Source organism: Silurus meridionalis, chromosome 19 (assembly GCF_014805685.1).
Source record: "Silurus meridionalis isolate SWU-2019-XX chromosome 19, ASM1480568v1, whole genome shotgun sequence".
NCBI lineage: Eukaryota > Metazoa > Chordata > Actinopteri > Siluriformes > Siluridae > Silurus > Silurus meridionalis.
In genome coordinates this window covers 3,383,969-3,406,986 of record NC_060902.1, presented here as the reverse complement: position 1 = coordinate 3,406,986, position 23,018 = coordinate 3,383,969, and the positions used below count along the sequence as shown (strand labels likewise).

The window sequence follows — 23,018 nt, the reverse complement described above, 5'->3', positions numbered from 1 at the left end:
TAAAAAAGTAAATAATAGTTTGATCTAGCACAAAGCTTATACCCAAACCTCAACAAGAGCTGAATAAGAAATAAAAATAAAAACAATGTCACTATAATTGGTTTAAATACTTGGAATCACTGTGATAAATGATTTTATTTTCCCGGCACAGACTGGTCTGTTTATAAAAAAACTTATGTAACACTAAAATAAAATTGTAATCTTCAAGAAAGCTTGAGAGAAATGCCTACTGGGTTCGAATGGAAAATTTCGGAAAGCATGATAGTGATGTTTAGCAGTTCTCCTGATAAGTGTGCAGTTGCATATTAATTCTTCAACGCTGTCAAACTCTGCAAGGACCTAACACAGTAGCCATAAATATATATAATATGACACTATGAATACTCTACAATTACATGCCATTTAGTAAACAGCCTTGGTACAGCAGGCAGGAAAAGAAGCAGGCTTGCAAATTGGCTGACCTTTTGGAAAATTAGACTCGACATACGTCGACTAATAGCTGAAGTGCTGGAAGTCATTTTGTGCAGGATATAGGGTGTAAGTCTAATAACACTCTATATTTTCGCTCTCCGGTCTTCCTGGAAATTCATTATATCCCACGGACTAGAGAAAGCAGTGTTGCAAGGCGAAAACATAAAGCACTTATGATCAACAGATGAAATGAGAGTGTCTGGAAAGGTCAGCGAGTCCATGCGAATTCAGTTCAAAAGCTTATTACAAAAAAAATATTATAATATAAAGTAGCTAGTTGCTAAAAGTAGCTAAGTTCTATTTAATTAATAAAATACATGAATTCATAATTAATTAATGAAATACGAGTTACAACTTGTAAGAGCCACAAACAGAGATGTTTATTTCTTTATTTATTGTTTATGCACCGTTTATACAGTATAATGCCCACAAAAGCTATTACTATAGGAATGCTAAGCTATCAGTAGAAATACCTGAATATAAACCTGTGAGCTTTTCAGCTGATTCTACTGTAAAACCCACCACTGTCCAATCAGAATTGAGTATTCTCAGTGCAAGGGTATATTTTTCTGTAATACGCCCCCTGTTTATAAGAACAGGCATGTTTATGGGTGTCACAATTAATAACCCAAATACTATACATCATACAGACTGTGTAGGGGTGAACTTAAGAACCCTAAAGATGGATTTGGACTGTAAATAATTTAGACAGCTTGCTACAATGGCTTAGGACTACAATTGCCATGAACAGAGGTGTAAAAAGTGAAAATCATACTTGAGTAAATGTATAGATATTTTACTGCAAAACTTACTTTATTACAAGTTAAAAGTCAAAGATTCCAAATTGACTTGAGTACAAGTTTTAGAGTATCTGATTTTAACAGTATATGAGTTTTTTCCTTAAAAGACGAATCGAATTATACACCTCGACACTGCATTAAACGAGATCAACACCACAGCCTCTTCAACATGCCAGAAGGAAACAAAGATCAACCAAAAAGCTTAAAAAAAAATACAACGTAGTAAAGCAATCTTTTAAAAAGGAATCTTCTATTAACAAATAAAATTACATTATGTCACAAATTAGAAGAAGTAAATAATTTTAAATAAAGTCAAACCAAATATTCAGATTTGACTATAGGGCAATGTTTTGATTCAAATTCAACAAAAGCAGTTTCTCAAAGTTTTTGGAATTTATTTGAGCTCTTTCTGGGCGGAAAATGAATTTTGCATTCGTATCAGTGATGAGTTTACAACCTCAACGATCAGGGAGTTTTTTCCCTTCCAACGTCACTACTAGCTTGCTCATTAAAGATAAACAGAAAGAAAATCTATCTATTCTACTTAATCTTGTAAAAGCTGCTTTGGTACAATATCCATTGTTATAATTGATATATAAATTGAACTGAATGAAATACAAAGCGCTGTATAAACTTACATTGATGTCCAGACTGCAGAGGCTGAGCGAGTCCACATCCCTTTTCCTTTGCTTCCTCTTTTTCTGAAAAGACAAGACAAGAATACGGCACTAACATTAGACACTAGAGAAATTCCGAAACGTGCGAACGTACACATGCGATTCTGTTGTTCTCTGAGAAACACACACGATCAAACCGATATCAAATTTTTAGTAGCATTTCGGGGTCACGCACACAACGTGTTTGTGGTTTTATTGCTTACCCACAATTCATTGTTATGTAACAGGAGTTCGTGTAAATGAAAGCTAGTATTGATTATAGCCAGACTGAGGGGAATTGGAACTCCAAAAAAAAGACACAAGCACATACTTAAGCAAATTACACATTTGGTTTTGATTAATACCAACCTGCAAGGTACATTATGTGCACAAAGCTTTAAATAAACATGTACACATTCGACATTGGTGTAATAGTTGACAACTGAGGCCTTGTCAGAACATGACGTGTTTGTGTTAAGCGCTGACTGTAAATATTAACAACTGACCCCTTTTCTTCCCTTTTTTTTTTTTTTAAAGACCCCCCATCAGGACAAACTCGAATCCAGTTGCTATTCCGATCGTTAATAGAGCCGTTTATTTAAATTGATACCATCCGCTGTTTTTTTCCTCCTCATCTTGGGATTTTTGTACAGCACAAGCATTTATTGTTATTGTTGCTCTTTAACTGTTTATGCTCCATGACAACCAGTGTCTGAATAGAGCTTAATTCCGGCATCCTGCTACTGCTCGAGCCAAACAGCTACACAGAGGTCAGCCTGAGGAGAAAAACAATGGCGCACGTGAAGCAAGGAGGTCAGGTTAGTAGTTATGACCTAAATGGCAGACGTTTCACAGGTATGGACTACAGGAGCTGGACTTTATTGCATATAATTCCAGGAAATCCATGATTGTGTATTTGAGTCTAAAAACAACATGGATGCATCTGGGTCTGCAAAGTTCATGGCATTATTAACGTCTATAGGCTGTAAAGATCAGCGCATGCCATCAGGAAAAGGTTGGTTCACTTTTTTTATCTACACAATACAGGAAATGTCGATTCTGATTCAGTCTGCAAAGGTGCATGAACCACGCTGAACGTTCGTCACTTTCATACTGAAAGAGAAAATATTCAAAGCGAAACGAAATGGTGGTTTCGGGGGACGAGTGCCTTCAAAGAATTGTGAATAAAAAAACCGTTAACCTGTGAGTGTGGCAGAGAGCTATTGGTTACTTGACACAAGTGAGAGTGAACTGAAACTGTAAGGCCACACACTACCATTTAACTCAACAACCCACTGGTGGAACAAGAATCATGATACTCACAGGTAAATGTAAAACGAAATCAACACACATATCAGCCTCGTGAGTTCACGCAAATCACAATGGAGGTGTGTGGTGATAAGAGCTGATTTAAAGGGGGACGGTCTGTAAAAACACATCCCGGTCTTGCGCATCTTTAGAATTCAATATTTGATTCATGACTCGCCACTATTACACATCTGCCCAGATTACACTATGCCCAGAAGCGTCTGATTTCCAGCTCTTTCCTCGCCACCCACCGGTAGCTCACACACACTCGCTTAAAAACACGGCAGCCTAATGCTCTAGCCAGAGGGAAAGACTGGAAGACTGAAAGAATGGAATCAAGAGGGGCTGCAGAGACTCAACCCTAATGAACTACTTCCATTTAGACAAACACACATTCCTCCAAAGAGCTTGAGGGATGTGGCCCTGCTCCCAGGGATCGGTTTCAAGAATCCTCCCGCAATCGAGCGCATATACAGGTCACCTCCCACAGCCTTTTAACGCTCGTTTACCTCAGTTTTTATCAGGACCAGATGGATCCGAACTGCAAATGACTTGGGGTATAAAGTCATCTAATGGGACTCCTGTGATTTTCATAGAAGGAGGATCTTCCATAAACATATTTTTTGTGAAAAGTAATAGATATTTCCAGTAGTTAGGATGCCATCGGTTTTACCCCCTTTGCAAAAATGGCACCAGGTTGTGGGTTTCCACTTCTCTAGATCTGTATATTTCATCAGAAATGAAGACAATAACAGCTGACCAGGTGTCTTTTCCTACACGGGTTGAACAACACATTTCCTTTTAACTTCTAAAAATTTCAGAACCTATGAAACTATGTGGCTTTCATAATCAGTTGTTTTGCAAAACATTATGCTAGCACCTGCAGATGAGGCTCTTGAATCTTTCACTTGAGGAGATCGCAAGTGATGTTTTCCTGCTCCCAAAATCTAGAAAAAAAGAAAAAGAAAAAAGAACTTGTCCCCAAGTGACTGTCAAGAATGACTGCTTAGGGTGGTTATTTTTTCCTTATTTTGTATGGAAACAAAAAAGAGAGAAAATAAGTTAAATGGAGTGAGAAGGAAGGAATGGGTGGGGAGATACAGAAAGAACGGGACACATAGTGCTATTAAGAAACCAGCTATTTTTACTTCAAGGAATCATGTCGCAAATCTGCACAAATAGTGGAGGACACAAGTGGATTCAAGTATCTGCTGCATGTGACAACTGGTGTATCCTTGGACTTTCATTGTTTGTTGCGTATTGCTGCAATTTCTAAATTTTAAAGAGACAAGGTGCAAAATTATTATTTGATTTGGAAATATACAGTGTGTATTCCGCATTAGACGACTAGGATGTCGAGAATCTTATTAAACTAAAGCCTGTCAAAGAATCTTCTACGTCTGTTTTATGACCATACAGTGGAAAACACATTTTTAATCACAAGCACTTAAAGGACAATGCTAAGCAAGTTGCACCAAATCAAGCACAGGCCTCTCAAACAGAGGCCTTTCAATATAATACATGATATAAATAAAATATTATATTGCATTCTACTTTGGCATCATTTTTGGTCTGGGATTGTGTTAGGATGCTCACAACATTTGCTCAGCGATTGGAAATTGAAATCAGTCAGGCATAAAAAGTTAATATTAATCAGTAAAATACATCCTTCAGAGTCAGTATGTAGTAAAATATTGAACTGAAGTTCATTCAATGTTGACACCATATAAGACCAATATTTACAGTTTATCACTGAGCTTGGAGCTAGGAGATGGATTCTGTTATATTGACACCATTATAAATTGCATCACAATATACTTTTCTCAGAGTGTGTCTAATATTGTGGTGTGTAAAACGGTGTTAATTTATTTTAATAAATGCATTTATTTACTAATAAGCATCCTTGCTATTAATGAAAGACGATGCTGCTCATTTGTAATCAGGCCATGAATATAATTCTTCACCTCCCCAGAGAGCAGGATTACTCAGACGCCTCAATAAAGATTTCCCCCGGCACATACAACAAGTAGTGAAAGTTCATGTTGGTTTGATGCAAAGCGCTAAGAATTCATTAAAGGCTTCTTCACTAACCACACTGCAATTAGTATATGAGAGAAACAAGTACATTTTTGAAAAGCATTAATCACTAAACTCATTACTCACAGTGATGCAGTGAGTCCACACTCACCTTGTGATGCACAAAAAGACAGCACCCCATCATCAGGAACTACTGCAATGTCTCTCGCTCAACAAATCACCACAAATTCACCGAATTTCCACAGCAAGCCGTAGATGCAGAGTCTTAAAACCAGCACAGGCGTCACCCATCAGTCAGCCCAGTACACAGTGAGGCAAGAGAGTGTGTCTGAAAGGGTGTCTGAAAGCACACAAAGGAGACGGGCCCTGTGTGTAGCAAACAGGATGTGCGAGAGGGGAAGCTGCTATATCGGGGTAAAGCCACACTCCCAAACAACCTCACCGGTTTTGTTTGTCAAAGGGCGAGTGGCGTCAAATAGCTCTCTAGTCGGGGAAAGGCATCCTGAAACAGTGGGTGATTTCACCCCCAAATAGTGGCACAGTTAAACTGAACAATTAACAGTACTTCTGGGATATATTAAATAATATATTTAATATTTTATTTTAAGTGCCTAAAGAAAGTATCAATCTAATACAGTGCAACCTCGATACTCGCTGGGGTCACGTGGTTCCTTTTTCAAGTGGAATTGCACATGTACTGTAAACAAAAATTGTGAATTACTTGTCATAAATGTTTTATTTACTACTTCAAAGAAATAATACAATAATAAAATAGTTTTCCAAACATTTCTATGTAATTTATTAGTACAAACTCTATTTTGAAATGTAACTCCGAACTTTCAGGCCACTCGCAATCACTCGCGATTTACTCTAAGTCCGGTTCCAAATGAAAAGTCGCAAACTCTCAAGGTCGCGAGTGTCAAGGTCGTGAGTATCGATATTTTATCTACATTCATTCTTTCTTAAGAATTCAAATAATTTGACATTTATTTCCTTTTGTTCTAGAATAATTGGATTTTTTTATTTTATTCCAATATTGAAGTTATTTAAACTGCAAATTATAAAATAACTTTAATTAGTAATAAAACTGCACGGTGTGAAAAAGAACTTTAAATAATTGCAAAAAAAAAAATAAGTACAAAAAAATTATACAAATTATTATTATTATTATTATTATTATTATTATTATTATTATCATAATCATCGGTTACATTATTAAAAGATAAGAATAAAACAGTATGTTGCACCGAAATGTTCCTGTACAACACATTTGTTATTGCATTTGCTTGGGTTTTGTAGGAACAGGAAACTGGGAAATCCCTGTGAAACACACTTCCTGGAAGCAAACTAGCTTCCTGCTAGCAATAGGTAGTAAAGAGATTTATCTGATTATGCTGTACACATGACATACACGCAAATTAGGACACAAATGACAGTGAGGTATGGCTAGTGGTTTGTGGCTTGCATTAAACATGGTGAATCTTTGCAGCAGGTGTGAATGGAGCATTTCACAGAGTCAATGTTCTGCTAAAACCACATGCTGAGTTTACTGAATTAGAACTACAGACTTCAGGAGTTTGAACCTTAGGTCATCTGCAGGGCAGAGTTTGAGTCTTTCTGCAATGTTAAGACACTAAAATATCCTCATCTCTAGGTGGAGGAGGACTGTGAATGTAAAAAGTACAAACTAAGCCGGCGGGGAAATGGAGCAGTTCTAAGTCAAAACATGTTTCTGTTGGCTGAAACCTGCCGAAGGTGCTGAGGATAATAACCTCTGAAAGCCAGCATGAGCGCAGAGCTGAGCTGCACACTCTGAATACTTATTACAGCCTGCTGACAGTCACATGTAGCCCGGGAATTGCCTGTGGAGATGCTTTTCATCACTTCTCATGACAGGTACATACGCAGGGGGAAAAAAAGGTTGTGTTTTGGCAAGTACATTTACAACTGAGATAGAACTGAAGGTTAAATATTAACTTTGTCCTGCAGACAGAATACGATATGTTTGTGTGCAACTAGTTAACATATCATTTCAATATCAAATGATGTGCATGTGAGATTTGAGACAAGGCTGGGCTAGTCTCGTGGAGAAAAATTCTAATTACTGTTATAGAAACTGGATCCAAGCTATGCACATCATCATAGTACACTGGGCATCAGTCTCACATAATGGATTTCGAGCTGCCAGTACTGACTGCTGCTTTTTCGGTACTAAAAATGACCAAGAGCATTTTACAAGATGCTTTTCTGCTTCGTACAGTTGAATGAGTCTCTATTTGACTTACTGTTGACTTCCTGTTAGCTTGAAAAAGTTTTGCCATTCTCATCCGAGCTCTCTATTTAAAAAAGCATCTTTGCCGCATAACTGTCGCTCATTGGATGTTTCTTGTTTTCACATTATTCTGTGCAACGTCAAGAGAGCAGCAATTTCTGAAATACTCAAACCAACAATGTCTGAAATGTTTAATGTGAATATTAACTAGAGCTGCATGATTTTATGCGCTGCGGTGCAGCCATATGATTTTCTGGATGGATGAAGATATACAGGCATTCCCAATAAACAGTGAAGGTATAATTACCAAAAGTTATTACTACTGCATAAATGATTTACAGCAAAATCTTTCCAGACACTTAAAGGCCATAAAATATTACTGGCAAGTCTAAATTCTAAGCTGTTCCAGTAATAATTACAATGCTTCAGCTCCAAGTGTAAGAGTGTGTTCATAGTCAGACAATGTGCTGTAGGCTGGATTTGTAGCTTCAAGCCTTTTCCTTATACTGTAGCTACCTGTAATGATATCATCGTACAGCCTTATACAGAAATGTACATGCAATAGATCATTAGCTACAATGCATCATGGCCTCATGGGTTGGACACAGACCAGAAACAACCAAGCTTCTTTTCGCACCACTACCTGTTTGGTAATAATAAACACTGATAGAAGAAGAAAATTCCATTGGATACCTAAAATGGTCAAAAACTTGAGGACACCTGACCCTAAGATTCCAAGCATGCTAGAACAAGTTTGGGTGTCCAAGTTTAATTGAAATTAAAAAAATAAAGCAACTGCATCCAAAGACATCCTATACAATTGTGTGCTTCCACCTTTGAGGTAACATTTTGGAGAAAAAACGTATATGTTTGGAAAAGTCAGGTGTCCCAATAGTTTTGTCTGTAAAGTGTATATTTTATATACAATTGTTCCCAGTTGTGGAGTAATCAACAATATACCCACAGTGCCTCTGTTTCCAAACACATACAGCATGTCTTACAGATATTAGAGGATGGATAAAAGAAAAGTGCAGAGTGAAAATCTTCATATCCTTTCTAAACTTCCATAGCCAAATTTGCACTCATATATTGTAATACAATACCTGAATCCAAATTCTGGGAGAAATAAGAGCAATAAGAACTCGATTAAAACAAGTAACAAGCCTGGTTTGAAAAAGTAGAAAGTATAGATATTTGTGTAAAAAATTAGATGAGTGAAAGTAAAAAGTTGTCTGGAAAATAAATAGTAAAATAAACTACAGTATTTGTATTTTGTTACTACTTGTTGATCTCTGATATCTGGTACATCAAATAGTTGGTTATATCAAATGGTATAGCTTTACAATGATTTAAGGAGCATTATTACACCTTATGGATTAAATCGAAACTTTAAAATGATCACTGTATGCAGGTGGCTAAGAGAAGAATAAAGTTTAGTGCCTTTTCACGTTTAAATTGACAAGCAAACATGGCCAATATATGAATATGGACAATTGATAAATAATTTAACAAACCAATTTGTTTTTGTTTGGCTGTTTTAGAAATGTAGTTTGTCTGACTAGCTTCATACTGTAGTTCTTCAATATGCCTTGTATTGCAGTGGGGTCCACTGGGAAATTATTCTCCTTAAATTTAATACAGGGCTCGTTCACGGTTCACTGAAAGCAAAGTTCATATGAGGTGAATCATCCGTGGAAAACAAACCCAGAATTTCATTATGATAACAAGCCCCCCCCATTTGAAGCATTGCTTTCAGAATCCGCACGTCCACCGAATCGGATCTGTTTTTCTTAATGGTTTGAGTTTTGAAAATGTAATCTGTCCAGAGATAATTAAGTCAAAAATATGACATTTTTTATGCATTCATAAGGTGCAAATAGATCCGGGCTTGTCAAGTTTGTTTCAGTTCAAAGGTATTCAAAGGTATAACTCCACAGCAAATCATTCAAATTCTGTCAGGGGTGCTTCTTCTTTTTCATCTGTCGCAGTCGACTCCAGCAAGTGCTTACATGAAATGTTGGCAAAGAAGACCGTGTTTTGTTATAATGTTTTTTAATCTTGAGAGGTCTCGACTGGCCTTATCTCCTGCAAAATCCTTTGTTAAAGATAGCACTAATTCCATGCCAGTGGCAGCAACTTCGCTGATAATCAACAGCACATCCGACAAAATGATCTTGGCTTTGATGGAAAGGCGGATAGAAAAATTGGATGGTCGACGTTCACGAATGGAAAAGTGAGTCCTGGGACTGCCTGTTACAGCACTCACGTGAGAGAGACCAATGCCAAGAAATGTTCTGATCAGGAGAAAGGAAACCAAATCTTACAAAATTCAAAGGCTCTCTACCTCAGAGCAAACCACTGATTGGCCAAATCTAGAGACGAGCAAAAGCTTTTGGGTTGATGCCAAAGTTTTAATATCGCACATCTGACAAAACAATTCAAAAGTCAGTCTCAGATATTGAGAACAAACCAGCTGAATTACTGCATAAACCTGTTTGGAACACTTTCATTAAAATATTTAGCTTTTCAAAAATCCCGTCTCCCAAATCCAAACAAATCTTCAGATAAGCATTATTGAAAATGTTTTTTCCTCTATCTTAGATGATAGAGGTCAAGTCAGCAACGTAAACCAACATCAAGTCAATGGTGTGTTGGCTTGCATAATGCTAAGACAAATAAAACCTGCGCTATGTTTATTGACAGATGACAGAAATGTTGACTAGCAGTTCTTGGCTGAGGACGGATCAGAGAATGACCCCAGATAAAAGCCTGCTGGGGTAAGAGACAAAAATGAGTGTAGCTACGCCTTCAGTGTGGGGTAGAAAGCTAAGAAAAGTGGATTATGCACAGAAAGTAAACAGTCACATACTCAACTCATAAAACCTTTGTTTTCTCAAGGCCTTACAAACATATTAAATGCATTCTTACCTCATAAAATGCTGGCAAATGTTTTTAGGAGCATTATTTCATTTTTAGCTATGCACTCTGGTTTTACTGACATGGACACTTTAACATAACTTTAGAAGTCCAACAAGGTCTGCTTGAACCTCATTTTAATCTTTGGTATTCTCCAGTGTGTGAACTCCTACCTCTATGTTGACTTATCTTCTTGGGCTAAAATTTTTTTCTCTATTAAATATCACAACAGCCTGTTTTTCTTTTCATTATTCTGGTTAAACTACCGTAAGGAGAAATGGTGGGTCATTTTGATTTATCAGAGACAGCCTTCACCTTTTGTCTGTAAAATTTTTTTATTTATTTTGTACAGTATATACATGTTTTGTATTGGTTATAATTAGAGACACTTTCCTATAAAGATTCCCAAAGAGGGTCAACTGGAGGATATGTTTAGCACATAAACAAGAAATACCTAATACACAACCGATATAAACCATAATTTCATGGAACTCTCACACAGAGCATGGTCAAGCTTAAACAGGTTTGAATCTCCTAGTTCAAATAAAAAGAAATCCAAAGACATTCGATTCAATTGTGTGCCTCCAACTTTGTGGTAACAGTTTGTGAAAGAACTACATATGGCTGGCCCAATACTGTCCATATAGTTTATATTAGAGGTATTGGAAAGAGACATCTGAAATCCTGACAAGAAGATTAATGTTTTCTAAAACAAAACAAAACCGCCCATCAATCTGAGCTTGAGAACAAGTAATGAATCGAACGACCTACTTGCATTTCCATTAAGAGCCCAGAAAACTAATTTGACGCATAACATTAGATAAAGAAAAACAGGCAGGGAGCTTGTGTCGAAGGGGCCAGAAATGTTAATGATATACTTTACCTATATTCACGTTTAGCTTTAAATACAATTAGTTTTCAAATATGTAAGACCATTCACTGCCAGTTTGTCATGTTCTTTATATTTTAGAGTAGACTCCCAGCCAATACACTTCAGACTGGTATCAGGCCATAGGGTGGTTAAAAAACAGTTCAACACAAGGCCATAAAATTAAACCATTAAGAAAAACAATACACAGATACACACATGAACCCCAACAATCTTTTTAATACATAAGGTGTTGTTTATGGTATTAACAAGCAAGCATTTCCAAATGACTCATGTTTTGATGCTATCTTGCTGAAACTGTTTAGAGTCGGCATTTGATTGAGACGCAAACAGGAAAAGTGGAGACTATATCGTCAAAATAAAAGTTTCACTATTTCTCATTATAGACACTATCCATTATTTTTGCCTACAGTTCCAACAGACTCAATTCAAAAAGCTTTAAAACACTGCTTTTTATTTCAGAGTAAAAGGAAATCCAGTCAAATCCTTTCTCAGCATCTGGCACCAAGGTCAGTGCTTCAAATATCAGAGAAAGTCTTATAAGTCTAAGAAATAGTCTTGTAGGACATGCAGCAGTCAATAAATTTCTTTTTAGAAACGCACAACAGACTGTAAAACGTTAGAGCCGGTGTGGCTGCAAGCTTTTTTTCTGCCACATAGTAATAAACTGAACTTGAAGATCAACGGAACGAGATCAGCTTGGTAGTAATGGTTACAAATCTAAAAAAAAAACAAATGCAAGATACTGTAAATCGGTATAATCTTCTGACATGTGGGGGAAACAATCTTCCACGACTATTCTGTTAGCTATTAACAGCCACATTCTAATGATGAGGTGTTATTTAAGGTAGAAATGCTGAATAGGCTCTATGCTAATCAGAGCAATGAAAATTGCTCTAATAGCTTTTGATGCTGTTTCCTTTTGAAATGCTACATCTCCGGCTGACATTTTTCAAATGTCATAGTCAAGATTATGGTCCAAAAATGTAAACAGGGCATACATGCTTAAGGGAGGACCTTTATAACGGCTTCTACAGAAATAGTTTGTGCATGTTCCAACTGGTTGCTGCAATCATACACTGAGACCAACCACCATATCTGCCTTATAAATCCTTTGAATAATGGCCTTATTTTCATGTGTACAAGGAACCCAGCTGTGCTGTTAGAATTACAAAGGAATTCATCGTTTCGATTGGTTGAATCTGATTTGTTTTCATTAATATACAAATGAGGCATTTTTGTGAAATGTAATCAGCATTCTATATGCAATGTACCATCATTAAATAAGATTAATAAGGTTAAAAAGGCTATTAAATAATTCTGGGAAGTTCCCAGTTCTAAATCAATCTCTCAAGTAAAAAAAAACCACATTGTTGTGTTGGCTGTTTTGTCCACTACTGTATCAGATAATAACCCTCTTGGAAAAAAGATCCCTGCAAAGGTTGTTTAAAGGTTCTTAGAGTTTTAAAAAGCATGCTATCTGAAACCCTTGTTAACGAGGAAAACATCCGGGTCCAGGCTTCAAATTAAAAAAAAAAAAATTCTAGATGCTACAAGGAAACTTTATCAATTAATCAGATGACTGCTGATTTTCTACATAGAAAACTTTGCATGGGAAGACAAAATGAATACAAAAGTATTTGGAACACTTGAGATTTCCAGACATATAGAATTCTTCAGACTGTACCCAAGGTTGTACACAATTTGCTTTCTTTTACCACAAAGGCACGCAATTGTATAGAATGTCTTTGGATGCAGTAGCATTAAAACCTAACCTATATCCAACATGAAAATGCCACTGTGCACAAAGTCAGTTCAATGGAGATATGTTTTACATGGGTTGGATTGCAAGAAGTGGCCTGCTATATTAGCTCAGCTTCAGACTAATCAAAAACAAATGTCTGGGTGAAACTTTCCAATTAGCCTAGCTTAATTAATATAGGTTGGGTTTCATTACACAATCAACTCGATAAACCAAGCGGAGGACAGCGTAGAGGCTTCCCCTGCCCTCCATTTGGCAGCAGCTAAAGATCTCCTACTGCTCTAGTCAGGTTCTGTTTGTTCACCCAGGATTCCACTGGTGCGCAGAGTGTGAGGTGCCAGGCCTCGGGCGTGTTTATGTTGGCAGCTATAGGCAGCAGACTGTGTGTCTGTGGAGGCAGGGGAGCACACCAGTGGACGTCAGAGGGATTTGTAAAGGGAGTGAAGTGCAGCTGGGTTTGAAACATGACAACATTATTGGCTGATCTGAAATGAGAGTGTTAAGCATGAATAAACTTGTGTGTGTCTGTGTCCTGTGGATCGGTGTAAGCGTTAACTAAAGGCTGCTTTCTCTCCATATCCAATCTTTGATTTTCTTAAACTTTTCCACTCCTACAAAGTTAATATACCTTACAATTTAAAAAAGTATACACTAAATACACAAAATCCACTAGCTGCTCCTATTAAAGTTATGATATTTTATAACTGTCTGTCTTGGACTTCCAACAAATCTCACTACAATGCCTGCTTAAACATGACATAACATTTTTATATTGCGCTTTTTTTTTTTTTTTAAGATATTTTTAGATATGCAGACTGTTTGACGCAAACACTGGTGTGCTTTCCTCCAGTACAGTCTGGGCAGAGCACAACTATTTGAGATTGAGTAAAAAGGTCTCGGTTTGGTTCCAAGCGATCTCTTACGTGGTTTAGTTAGAGAATGATTGAAAATTTTCAAACTTGGCACTGAATGCTTGAATCTGCATTGAATCGATTCTGGACCTGAAGTACTTCCAGAATTCAGATTACTAGCCTAATATAGGCTTACACGCCACTTCTACTATGTGCTAAAAAAATTACATCAGTCCAGGTGAAGTCTTTCAGTCAAAGCAGTTTGATTAGTTACTTGAGCTGGAATGCTTTGCTTCTCCGGCATCTCCAAATGACCCAATGTTTCTTCAGCATATCGCTACAGTGCTGTAAAACTGGATATAACTAAGCAAATTATTTTATCTGAAGTGGTCTTCACCAATTCTTAGACTTAATATCTAGACCACTGGCTGTCAAAACTCTTAAAACTCACCAGACTGTCCACACTTTTGTCCGATTCCAACTGACGATGCATCGTTAGAGAAACTGTGGACAGTTTTAAATGGCCTTGAGACTTTTTCTTGTTTAACACCACGTTTTCACACTCATACTGAATTCTTGGTGAGGAAGGTCATAATTTTGGGAGTACAGTTCTACTGTGAAGACAGTTTACATGTATAAATGTGATTTCAAAAACATTCACAGCATCATATGTAAAATAAAATCTATCCTGGGATTGCACGGTCCTTAATCTTAATCCCAACAAGTTATCATTATTAGACAGTAATGGCATATTCAATTCCACAAAACAAATATATACAAGTCAAAATAAAGAGATAACAATAAAACTACCATAGCACTGAACACTTAAGCCGAGAAAAAGCTATAAAATGTGCCTTCTTATCTTGTAAATCTAGGAAAGTATCTTTCTTAAGCTTTCCTAGAATAATCATTTCTGTGCATGTTAAGTCTAGCGGTTATTATGATGTATTGAAGCCTCTTGTTTCCTTTTTGCTTATCTTAGAAAAACCTCTTATTGCACAGGCATTCTTTAAACTCCATGTAATTGCTGTACTTATATAAAGAAATGACCTAATCAGATTTTGAACTACAGAACACCAGCAGCAACTCAAATTTACTTATGCTCTTTCAGATGCGAAGTAATAACCTGGCACCCACAGCACAACAAATCAATCAGAACTACAGGCGCAGGTCCAAGCAGCGTGTGCTGCATTCTGAAAATATTCAGAGATGCAAAAAGGACTGATAACTAATGTGTACTCAAATGGCAATGCAGACATGATCCAAGATAAAGGTGTGATTCCGTAATCATTCAACACAAACTGCCAAGACATGTCTGATGTCTGTAGTTGCTTCTTTAGTTCTACAAAGCTATATGTATTGAATACTGACAAACTGTGCCCCAGGCATCACATAATTGCCATGAAATTAATGCTATTTGTACCAAAAGTTATAGACAACAACAACTTTTTAAATGCTCTATCCAGTTGTTTAATAGACCCCCATAACTGGGACACCAGTCCATCACAATCCACCACTTATATTTTAATGGTTTATTTGCAATTGAAAAAGAAAAGCATGTTTTTTTCAGGTGATCTCTTTCCCTGCTAATCACTATGATTATGATGATTAATCAAATCACCTTCATCTATACATTAAATTAAAAAAGATCCCTGATTGCGTTCGTTAAATGGACCAGTCCATCCATTCATAAACATCTTGTGAAATACATCCTGAAATAAATCTACATGGGAAACTTGCGATACTGAACACAATCAGAAACATAACACTCTGAAAAAAGCTCTGTGGCACTGACAGCACATGGATCTACCCCAGTGACTTTATCATGATTTGGGTCATGCTATATCCGAAGCTTATCTGAGGAATACAATGTGAGTGGGATGTTATTCAGAGGTGGAAAGAAACCTGAGAACCATGTATGTCCCATACATAGACATATTGAGACCAAGCGTAACATATAGCGTAAATAGTAGGGATGTGCATCTCCATAACTGAGGCAGATAGTTCACTTAAATTTCTTTGGTTCAGACATACAACAAATCATCAATTTACCTACCGGTAGGTGTTTTCTGAATTCTAATGCATGTTTCTTTTACAAACAGGCCTTTGCAGTTCAAGCAAAAAAAAAAAAAGAAAAGGATTAAACAGTTCTTTTCCTGTTTTGTTTCCAGGAACATGCAGCTCTACCTCTGCCATGTTAATCTATATTCTATGTGGTTAAAGCCTTATAAATGTGGAATATAAATGCAGTGGTGGATACTAACAAAGTAAATGTAATTTGTTACTGTACTTAAGCAGTGTTTTCATGTATCTGTACTTTAAACAAGTATTTCTGTTAGGGGAGACTTTTACTTTAACTTAACTACATTTCACAAAATTTAATTAGTTGTTCCTTTTTATTTATGAGTGGATAAAAACTTAACTGGTATTTGCCGCTTGGTAGAGGTGGATTTAGGCAGAGGCAACATGGGCAGCAGGGCCCATTTGCACGGTCGCGTCAATTATTATATCATGTCATGGTGAATTAACCTGCTCGAGAGTGTGCTTCCACCTCCCAGAGAAGGTCCCCCACTCATACACTCAGAAAGGAGAGGCGGGGGTTGGGTGACCTCACGTCAAAAAGAAGAGCTGAATCAAATTTAATTATGGATGACAAAAAAAGGTCAAAACCTTCAGGAGCCCAATTCAGAAAAAATAGGAAAGAAGTAGGAGGTAAAACGTGCAAAAGCTAAAGTTGTGTATGCAGCTCTATCACTCATCTCGTTATGAGGATAGTATAGGATAATGTATTTCATGAAATAGTCTAATAACTGTATATCACTTGGGTTATGCTGTGTTGCCTGATGTGCTTTTACGCATAGAGCAACAATATTTCTTTCACCTTGCATAACATAGTATCATAATGTGTGTAGCAACAAAACAGTTACAACTTAACTAGTCTAGTTGGATTGTAGTTAAACAAATAGACACTTTTAATGGAGTCATATTTTACCTAACGTATCTCTACTTTTACTAACTACATGCTTTGTGTACTTCGTCCACTACTGTATAAATGTAAAAAAGTTATGAATTAGAACCATACAACAATGCTCTACTCAGAACCACAAAAAACATTTGAACAAAAAACAAAAAAGGAAGAAAATCTGGAAGCTTTTTTGTTTGTTTGTTTGTTTTTACGATAGAGAAACCACAAAGGGGATGAAGTTACTTGCCAACTTACCTCCTGGACGAGTGATTCAATGTGGTAAACTCTTTGAATCAATGACTGCATTAACAAATCAGCAAAAATTAATGATTACCTTTGTGTGATTTCAGCATTAGATTATTACAATTACAGTATTTGGCAGATACTTTTATATAACTGAGCAGTTGAGTTCTGGCAGTGGCAGATTGGTGGTGGAGGGACCTTCTAATTAGAAGTCCAACTTCCAAATACCACTTCCTTATTACCCTCAAACTGTACTAGATGGTCCAAATAAAATCTTGGGAATTCTATAACAGACTGCAAGGCATTGCATTCATCATGTGGGATTATATGATGAAGAGAGTCCAACAATAGTTGCTCTTAAAGTAATTTATTACATTCTGCTTATGTCTTTAATCAGTGCAATTCAGTCTTAAACATAAACAAGCCCTCGGTATAAGAGTTGCAATGTTATGTCAGGAGAAAACAATGAATATAACATTTAATTACTGAACTTTTTTTAGCTTGTATTTTTTCTGTCTATTAGAATTTTGCTAGATGACTAGACATGCAGGTGGCAATATTTTAAATTATGTGAGTTTTTTAAATGATTGTATGCTCAAATAAACCTGAAACTTTCTGTTTCTAGTTTGGCATGCCATATGGTGGTATTTAAATGAGCAAAGCTAAAAAAAATTTCTGTTTCACAACTGAACAACAAAGAATTCTTTCATGTGAGATTTTTGTTTGTAATGGCAGACAATAGTTCCATACACCATGCTGTGCAAAAAGTTTTTCTGAACTCCTTGATATGTCATTTTAGATATTTATAGTTTACTCCCTCATATTTTACATAAAATATTGGCTAGCCAGGTTGGAAAACAGAATCTGCTTAACAGATAAACTTGGAAAGTTGCTTTGGGTCTGCACCAGGTAAAGCCGCAGAAAACCATCAGATCGAAGTATGATCAAAAGTACAGGTTTTGTAACAGAACAGTACTATGGTCTTTTCCAGACAATTTTAGGGCTCTGGATCAATCATTAGTTGCAAGACTGATGATCGTGCTTCCATTTCTAACCCAGTTTGCTATAACAAATCATTACAGTTTTTGGCATGTATTTCCGTTTTTGTTGTTTTTCCTTTGTTTGTTTTAGCAGACTGAGCGGGAAAATAAAAATGCAAAAGAAATGCAAAAAATCCAAAAGTTGCCTCGCTGGCCTGATGAACATGCAAGGATGTCCAATGACATTCTTGTAGTTTATTTTGTCATCACTAGGGTTTAATGATTGTCTAAAACACATCAAAAAATAAAACATTATATATTTAATTGGCCTGTTTTTTGTCTTTTCAGCCATTCATTCATCTTATATAAAGGCTTAATCCTGGTCAGGGTTACTGTGGATCCAACACCATCCAGATCCACAATATTGAACATCCTAGATGGCATTGGGCTTTTTTAAAAGGGGTTGCTAATCAACCTAGGGCATGTTTTGGGGAGGGACAAAAACAGGAGAACCCTGTGGAAACCTTGACAGACCCCCCAAAAACATGCAAATCTCCACAATTTTCAGCAAAGTTTAAAGATTATAAGTTTATAAAGTTAAAGTTTATAGCTAAATTATAAGTGTGAAAGATGTTAACCAAAGTGAGAAGTATTTTGAAAACAATTGGATTGAGTTCTACAGTACAAGTACACAGAACTCACCCCTGTGAATATCCACCTCTCTGTCGATGAGAAGAGAGAGAAGGAGCTCTTTCTTTGCAGCGTCGGCCTACAAATGAAAAAAAGAATAAAAACAAAAACAGGAGGTCGTGTCAAAACATGCTTTTGGTCACATTCGTTTCTAAAGCCGATGACTGAAATCCTCAATCGTCCTGCCTCAAGAAGCACTTTAACCCCAGGAAGCTACCGACTCTATTGCTATTAGCACGTGCCTTTGATGCTAATGGACAGAAAGGAGGTTCTACATACTGTCTGTGAGGTTGAAGGGCATGTGGGCTACATCAAAAGCCGACAAGAATGACAAAGGGTTCAAGTCTGCAGAAATGAAAGAAAGGGTTCGGAAAGAGCTCAGTGCACACTTTGATGTTATAGGGGATGATCTTGGCTCATTTAAAAGGCATCTGAATGAAGCTTTAGTGTGAGCTTGACTCAATAGCAATTCCCAGAAATAAGAGACAGTAATATAGACAAATGACATATGACCAAAGACGAGAGTTTATCTTTTGCTATGGTTAAACAGGAGGTGTGCAGATATAGTTATGACTGTACTTTTCTGAAACATCATTGAAAAAACAGTCTCAGAATTTTTCCTCTATGTGTGTGTCTTTCTGTGTGTGTGTGTCAAGTAGAGTAGAGTGCACATATAAAAATACAAGAAAGCTAAAATGTTTTACTGATCTTGATTGACTTAATTGATGTTATTGTTAAAAAAAATTTAGACAGGCCTGCTGAAAGCTTGAATCTGATTTTACAAGACCCTTTGTTTGCATAAAGAGAAGCTGAGATATAGAAAATCACTTGTTAATACGAATGAGCTTGCTTTATTGTTTCTATAGTAACAGCTCAATCAAAAGAACATATAAGGCTTGTAACAAACAGACCCAAGGAAACATTATTATTTAAAAAAGAATGGTTGTTAATACTGTAAGGTAAAGTTTCTGTAAGGAGGTGTTTACTTAACACTGAAAGAGTCTCTTGTGCTAGCACTTTTACAGTGCATCCGGAAAGTATTCAAAGTGCTTCACTTTTTCCACATTTTATTCTTACAGCCATATTCCAAAATTGATAAAATACATACGCCTATATGGTAGAGTGGCCAGACGAAAGCCACTCCTCAGTAAAAGGCATTTTACAGCCTGCCTGGAGTTGGACTCTCCATGAGAAACAAAGATCAAACTCTTCAGCATAAATGACAAGCGTCATGTCTGGAGGAAACCAGGCACTGTTTATCACCTGACAATACCATCCCAATAGTGAAGCATGGTGGTGGCAACATCATGCTGTGAGGATGTTTTTCAGCAGCAGGACATAGGAGACTAATCAGGATCGATGGAAAGGTGAATGCAACAATGTACATCCTTGATGAAAACCAAGCTCTGAACCTCAGACTGGGGCTACATTTCATCTTCCAACAGGACAAAGACCCTGAGCACACAGCCAAGATAACAATGTGGCTATGGGACTCTGTAAATGTACTTGAGTGGCCCAGCCAGAGCCCAGACTTGAACCCAAATGAACATCTCTGGAAAATCTAAAAATGACTGCGCACCGATACTCCCCATCGAACCTGATGGAGCTTGGGAGGTTCTGCAAAGAAGAATGGGAGAAACTCTCCAAAAATAGGTGTCAAGGCTTGTAGCATCAAACTTAAAAAGAGGCTGTAATTGATGCCAAAGGTGCTTCAACAAAGTATTGAGCAAAGGCTGTAAATACCTTTGTACATGTGATTTATATTGTAGGAAAATAATGAATTTAATCCATTTTGGAATAAGGCTGTAACATACATAACAAAAAGTGCTGTGAATAATTTCCTGATACACTGTATCACATGGAAATACAGTTTTTAGACATGCATAAATCTTCAGGGCAAAGTAGTATAGTTTAGCTTCGATTTTTGATTGTGTTTTTATTATTCTAGAAAAAGGAGAAAACAAGAGAAGCTGGAGAGGGGATGACTTTTTACAATCTAGAATAAATAGCAAGAAATGGTGGAAATTGTGTGCTTTTCTATTGATACAAAAGCATAATAGTTGGGTAGAATAGCTATAAGATGCTTCTGAACTTAATGCTATTGCAAAATAATTCATTTCTGGGCAATAGTGGGTGTTTTCATATAACAGCATACCCCAAATTACAATCTTCCTTAAATAACACGTTACATCATATGTAGAGGAAGAAATGGTCTCATCCTTGTAGAGGCAAAAGCACATACATCACATCGTTAAAGTAAGCACACAGTAAATTGTAATCAGTATGAATTTTTTGACAGATCCCATAAATTAAGCTTTTTCTGCTTATGTTGCTTTATGTACTTTATATACTTTGTCCTTCAAACATGTCTCTGATAATAGTAATTCGTATTACAAACTTCCACATTGAATAGAAACATTTTTAAAAAGTTATCAGCTGTCACACAAAAAGATTAGCATGCAGAAGCAGCTATGATACAATTAAGGGTTAAAGCACTGAGGGTTGAGAGCCTTGCCCAGGGGCCCCAATAGTGGCAGCTTGGCAATACCAGAGCTTGAACCCTTTCTTCTTCCAAAACAGTAACCCATTGCATTAACCACTGAGCCACCAATGTTTAGAAATAATTGGTCGAAAAATATTAGCATTCATTCCAAATATCCATTGCATTGATTACATTTCTTTGTTAGCGTAGACAGACTTTTGGCACTTATGGTAGCAGCGTGATCGATGAAATCGTCCATATCAATCGACGCAGGCCAAACAGCGTATTTGCTATGTCAAGAACATCTAACGTCTAACTTTTCCAGGCCTCGACTAACGTTTTCAGGTGATGACTGAGCGTATCACTCATGGCCAACTCCACTCCCCGTAGCTTTACAAATACACCATCCGTTTAAAGAAATGCCCCAGAGAGATGGAATCTTCCAAAAAGAGAACATGGAAAAATATATAACCTTCCTTACATCACTTTAAAGCACCTGATTAGTAAAAAGAAAAAAAAGAAAACACTAATCACTGACAACAGACACTTGCATAAAACTTTTCATAGCACACGTGTTAATGGTGTATTTTGCTGCTTTTAAATTGCATCAGTAAGCGTCAAATAAGTTAATAATTTAAAGTGGAATAGTCATCAGTGCTACATTAATATTCTGACACACTCCATTTACATTTACATGCACACACACCTCTCACACACATACATGCACTCCTCACAAACAATCTTTTAATCAATACATAGAATGATGCAGGCACACACACAAAAATCACCTTCATGGAAACATAACTGACACTAAACCACAAAAAGGTTACATGAACAGTGTTCATTACTATTATATGGACAATGTACTTATACTGTATTGTGCGAGTAACACACATTTACTGTACTATAATCTCTCATTAAGTCTGTGGTTTGCACTAAATGAGGTTTGCACATGTAGACTTTATGTAGTCTTTTGTTTTAGCTAGTTTTAAATCATTAAGTCTTAATTTGTGTTGTATTATGTAGCAGCTTGGTCCTGGAGAACCTTGCATTTCCATGTGTACAGTAGAATATTTGGTTGAAATGACAGTAAAAGCCACTCGAGACAGAATGCAGTAAGCTCAGAAACATTGGGTTTCTAAAACACAATTGCTTTGGCCTGCTAACACCAGCAGGAGCTTTTGTTTAAGTTCACATTCCGCCTGAGGAGAATCAGTCGACCTGTTTATCAGCGTTTGAGGAAACCCACCCCCCAATCCCCCCGCTGAGCCATGCCGCATTATCCCCTTTCCTGACGGAGACCTTCTGTAGATCTTAAGCTGTTTATCCAAACCCTTTGTTGTGACAAACCAACTAACTTTATCTGACTCTTTTCTCCTGTTACATCAAACGCTATAAAGATGTTATGGGTTAAACATTTTTTTAATGGAATTCAATAGCACTCAAGTGTTACATTTAGAAAAATTAAAATTAAAAATTGCAGAAACTTAAGGTTCTGGGGGTTGAAGGAAAAAATATATATAATTAGAGTAGTGAGTTTTTATTTATCCCAGTAACAACAGATGAGCCAATGCAACTAGTTGAGCTGTCAGTCTTTACAGCTTTATCTTTTTTTGGATTAGTAACATTCTTCTTGGTGCTCTCATCCCGTCTGATTTCCTCCTTTAAATAAAACTCCAAAAGTGTCTTGGAATCC

At 36.7% G+C, this 23,018-nt stretch overlaps 1 protein-coding gene across 2 annotated transcripts in view; it reads right to left on the bottom strand.

Moving 5' to 3' along the window:
• Window positions 1-23,018, bottom strand: part of arhgef3 (Rho guanine nucleotide exchange factor (GEF) 3) — an 82,937-nt gene that overhangs the window by 42,770 nt on the left and 17,149 nt on the right. The window contains exons 2-3 of one of the 2 annotated variants that reach the window (XM_046875375.1): window positions 18,853-18,919; window positions 1,910-1,972 (exon numbers count right to left, since the gene is read on the bottom strand). In XM_046875375.1, the coding sequence (XP_046731331.1) occupies window positions 1,910-1,972; window positions 18,853-18,919 (130 nt within the window). Of the gene's footprint in view, window positions 1-1,909; window positions 1,973-5,423; window positions 5,624-18,852; window positions 18,920-23,018 lie in introns of those variants that run through there. The other variant, XM_046875377.1, reaches the window with a different exon arrangement.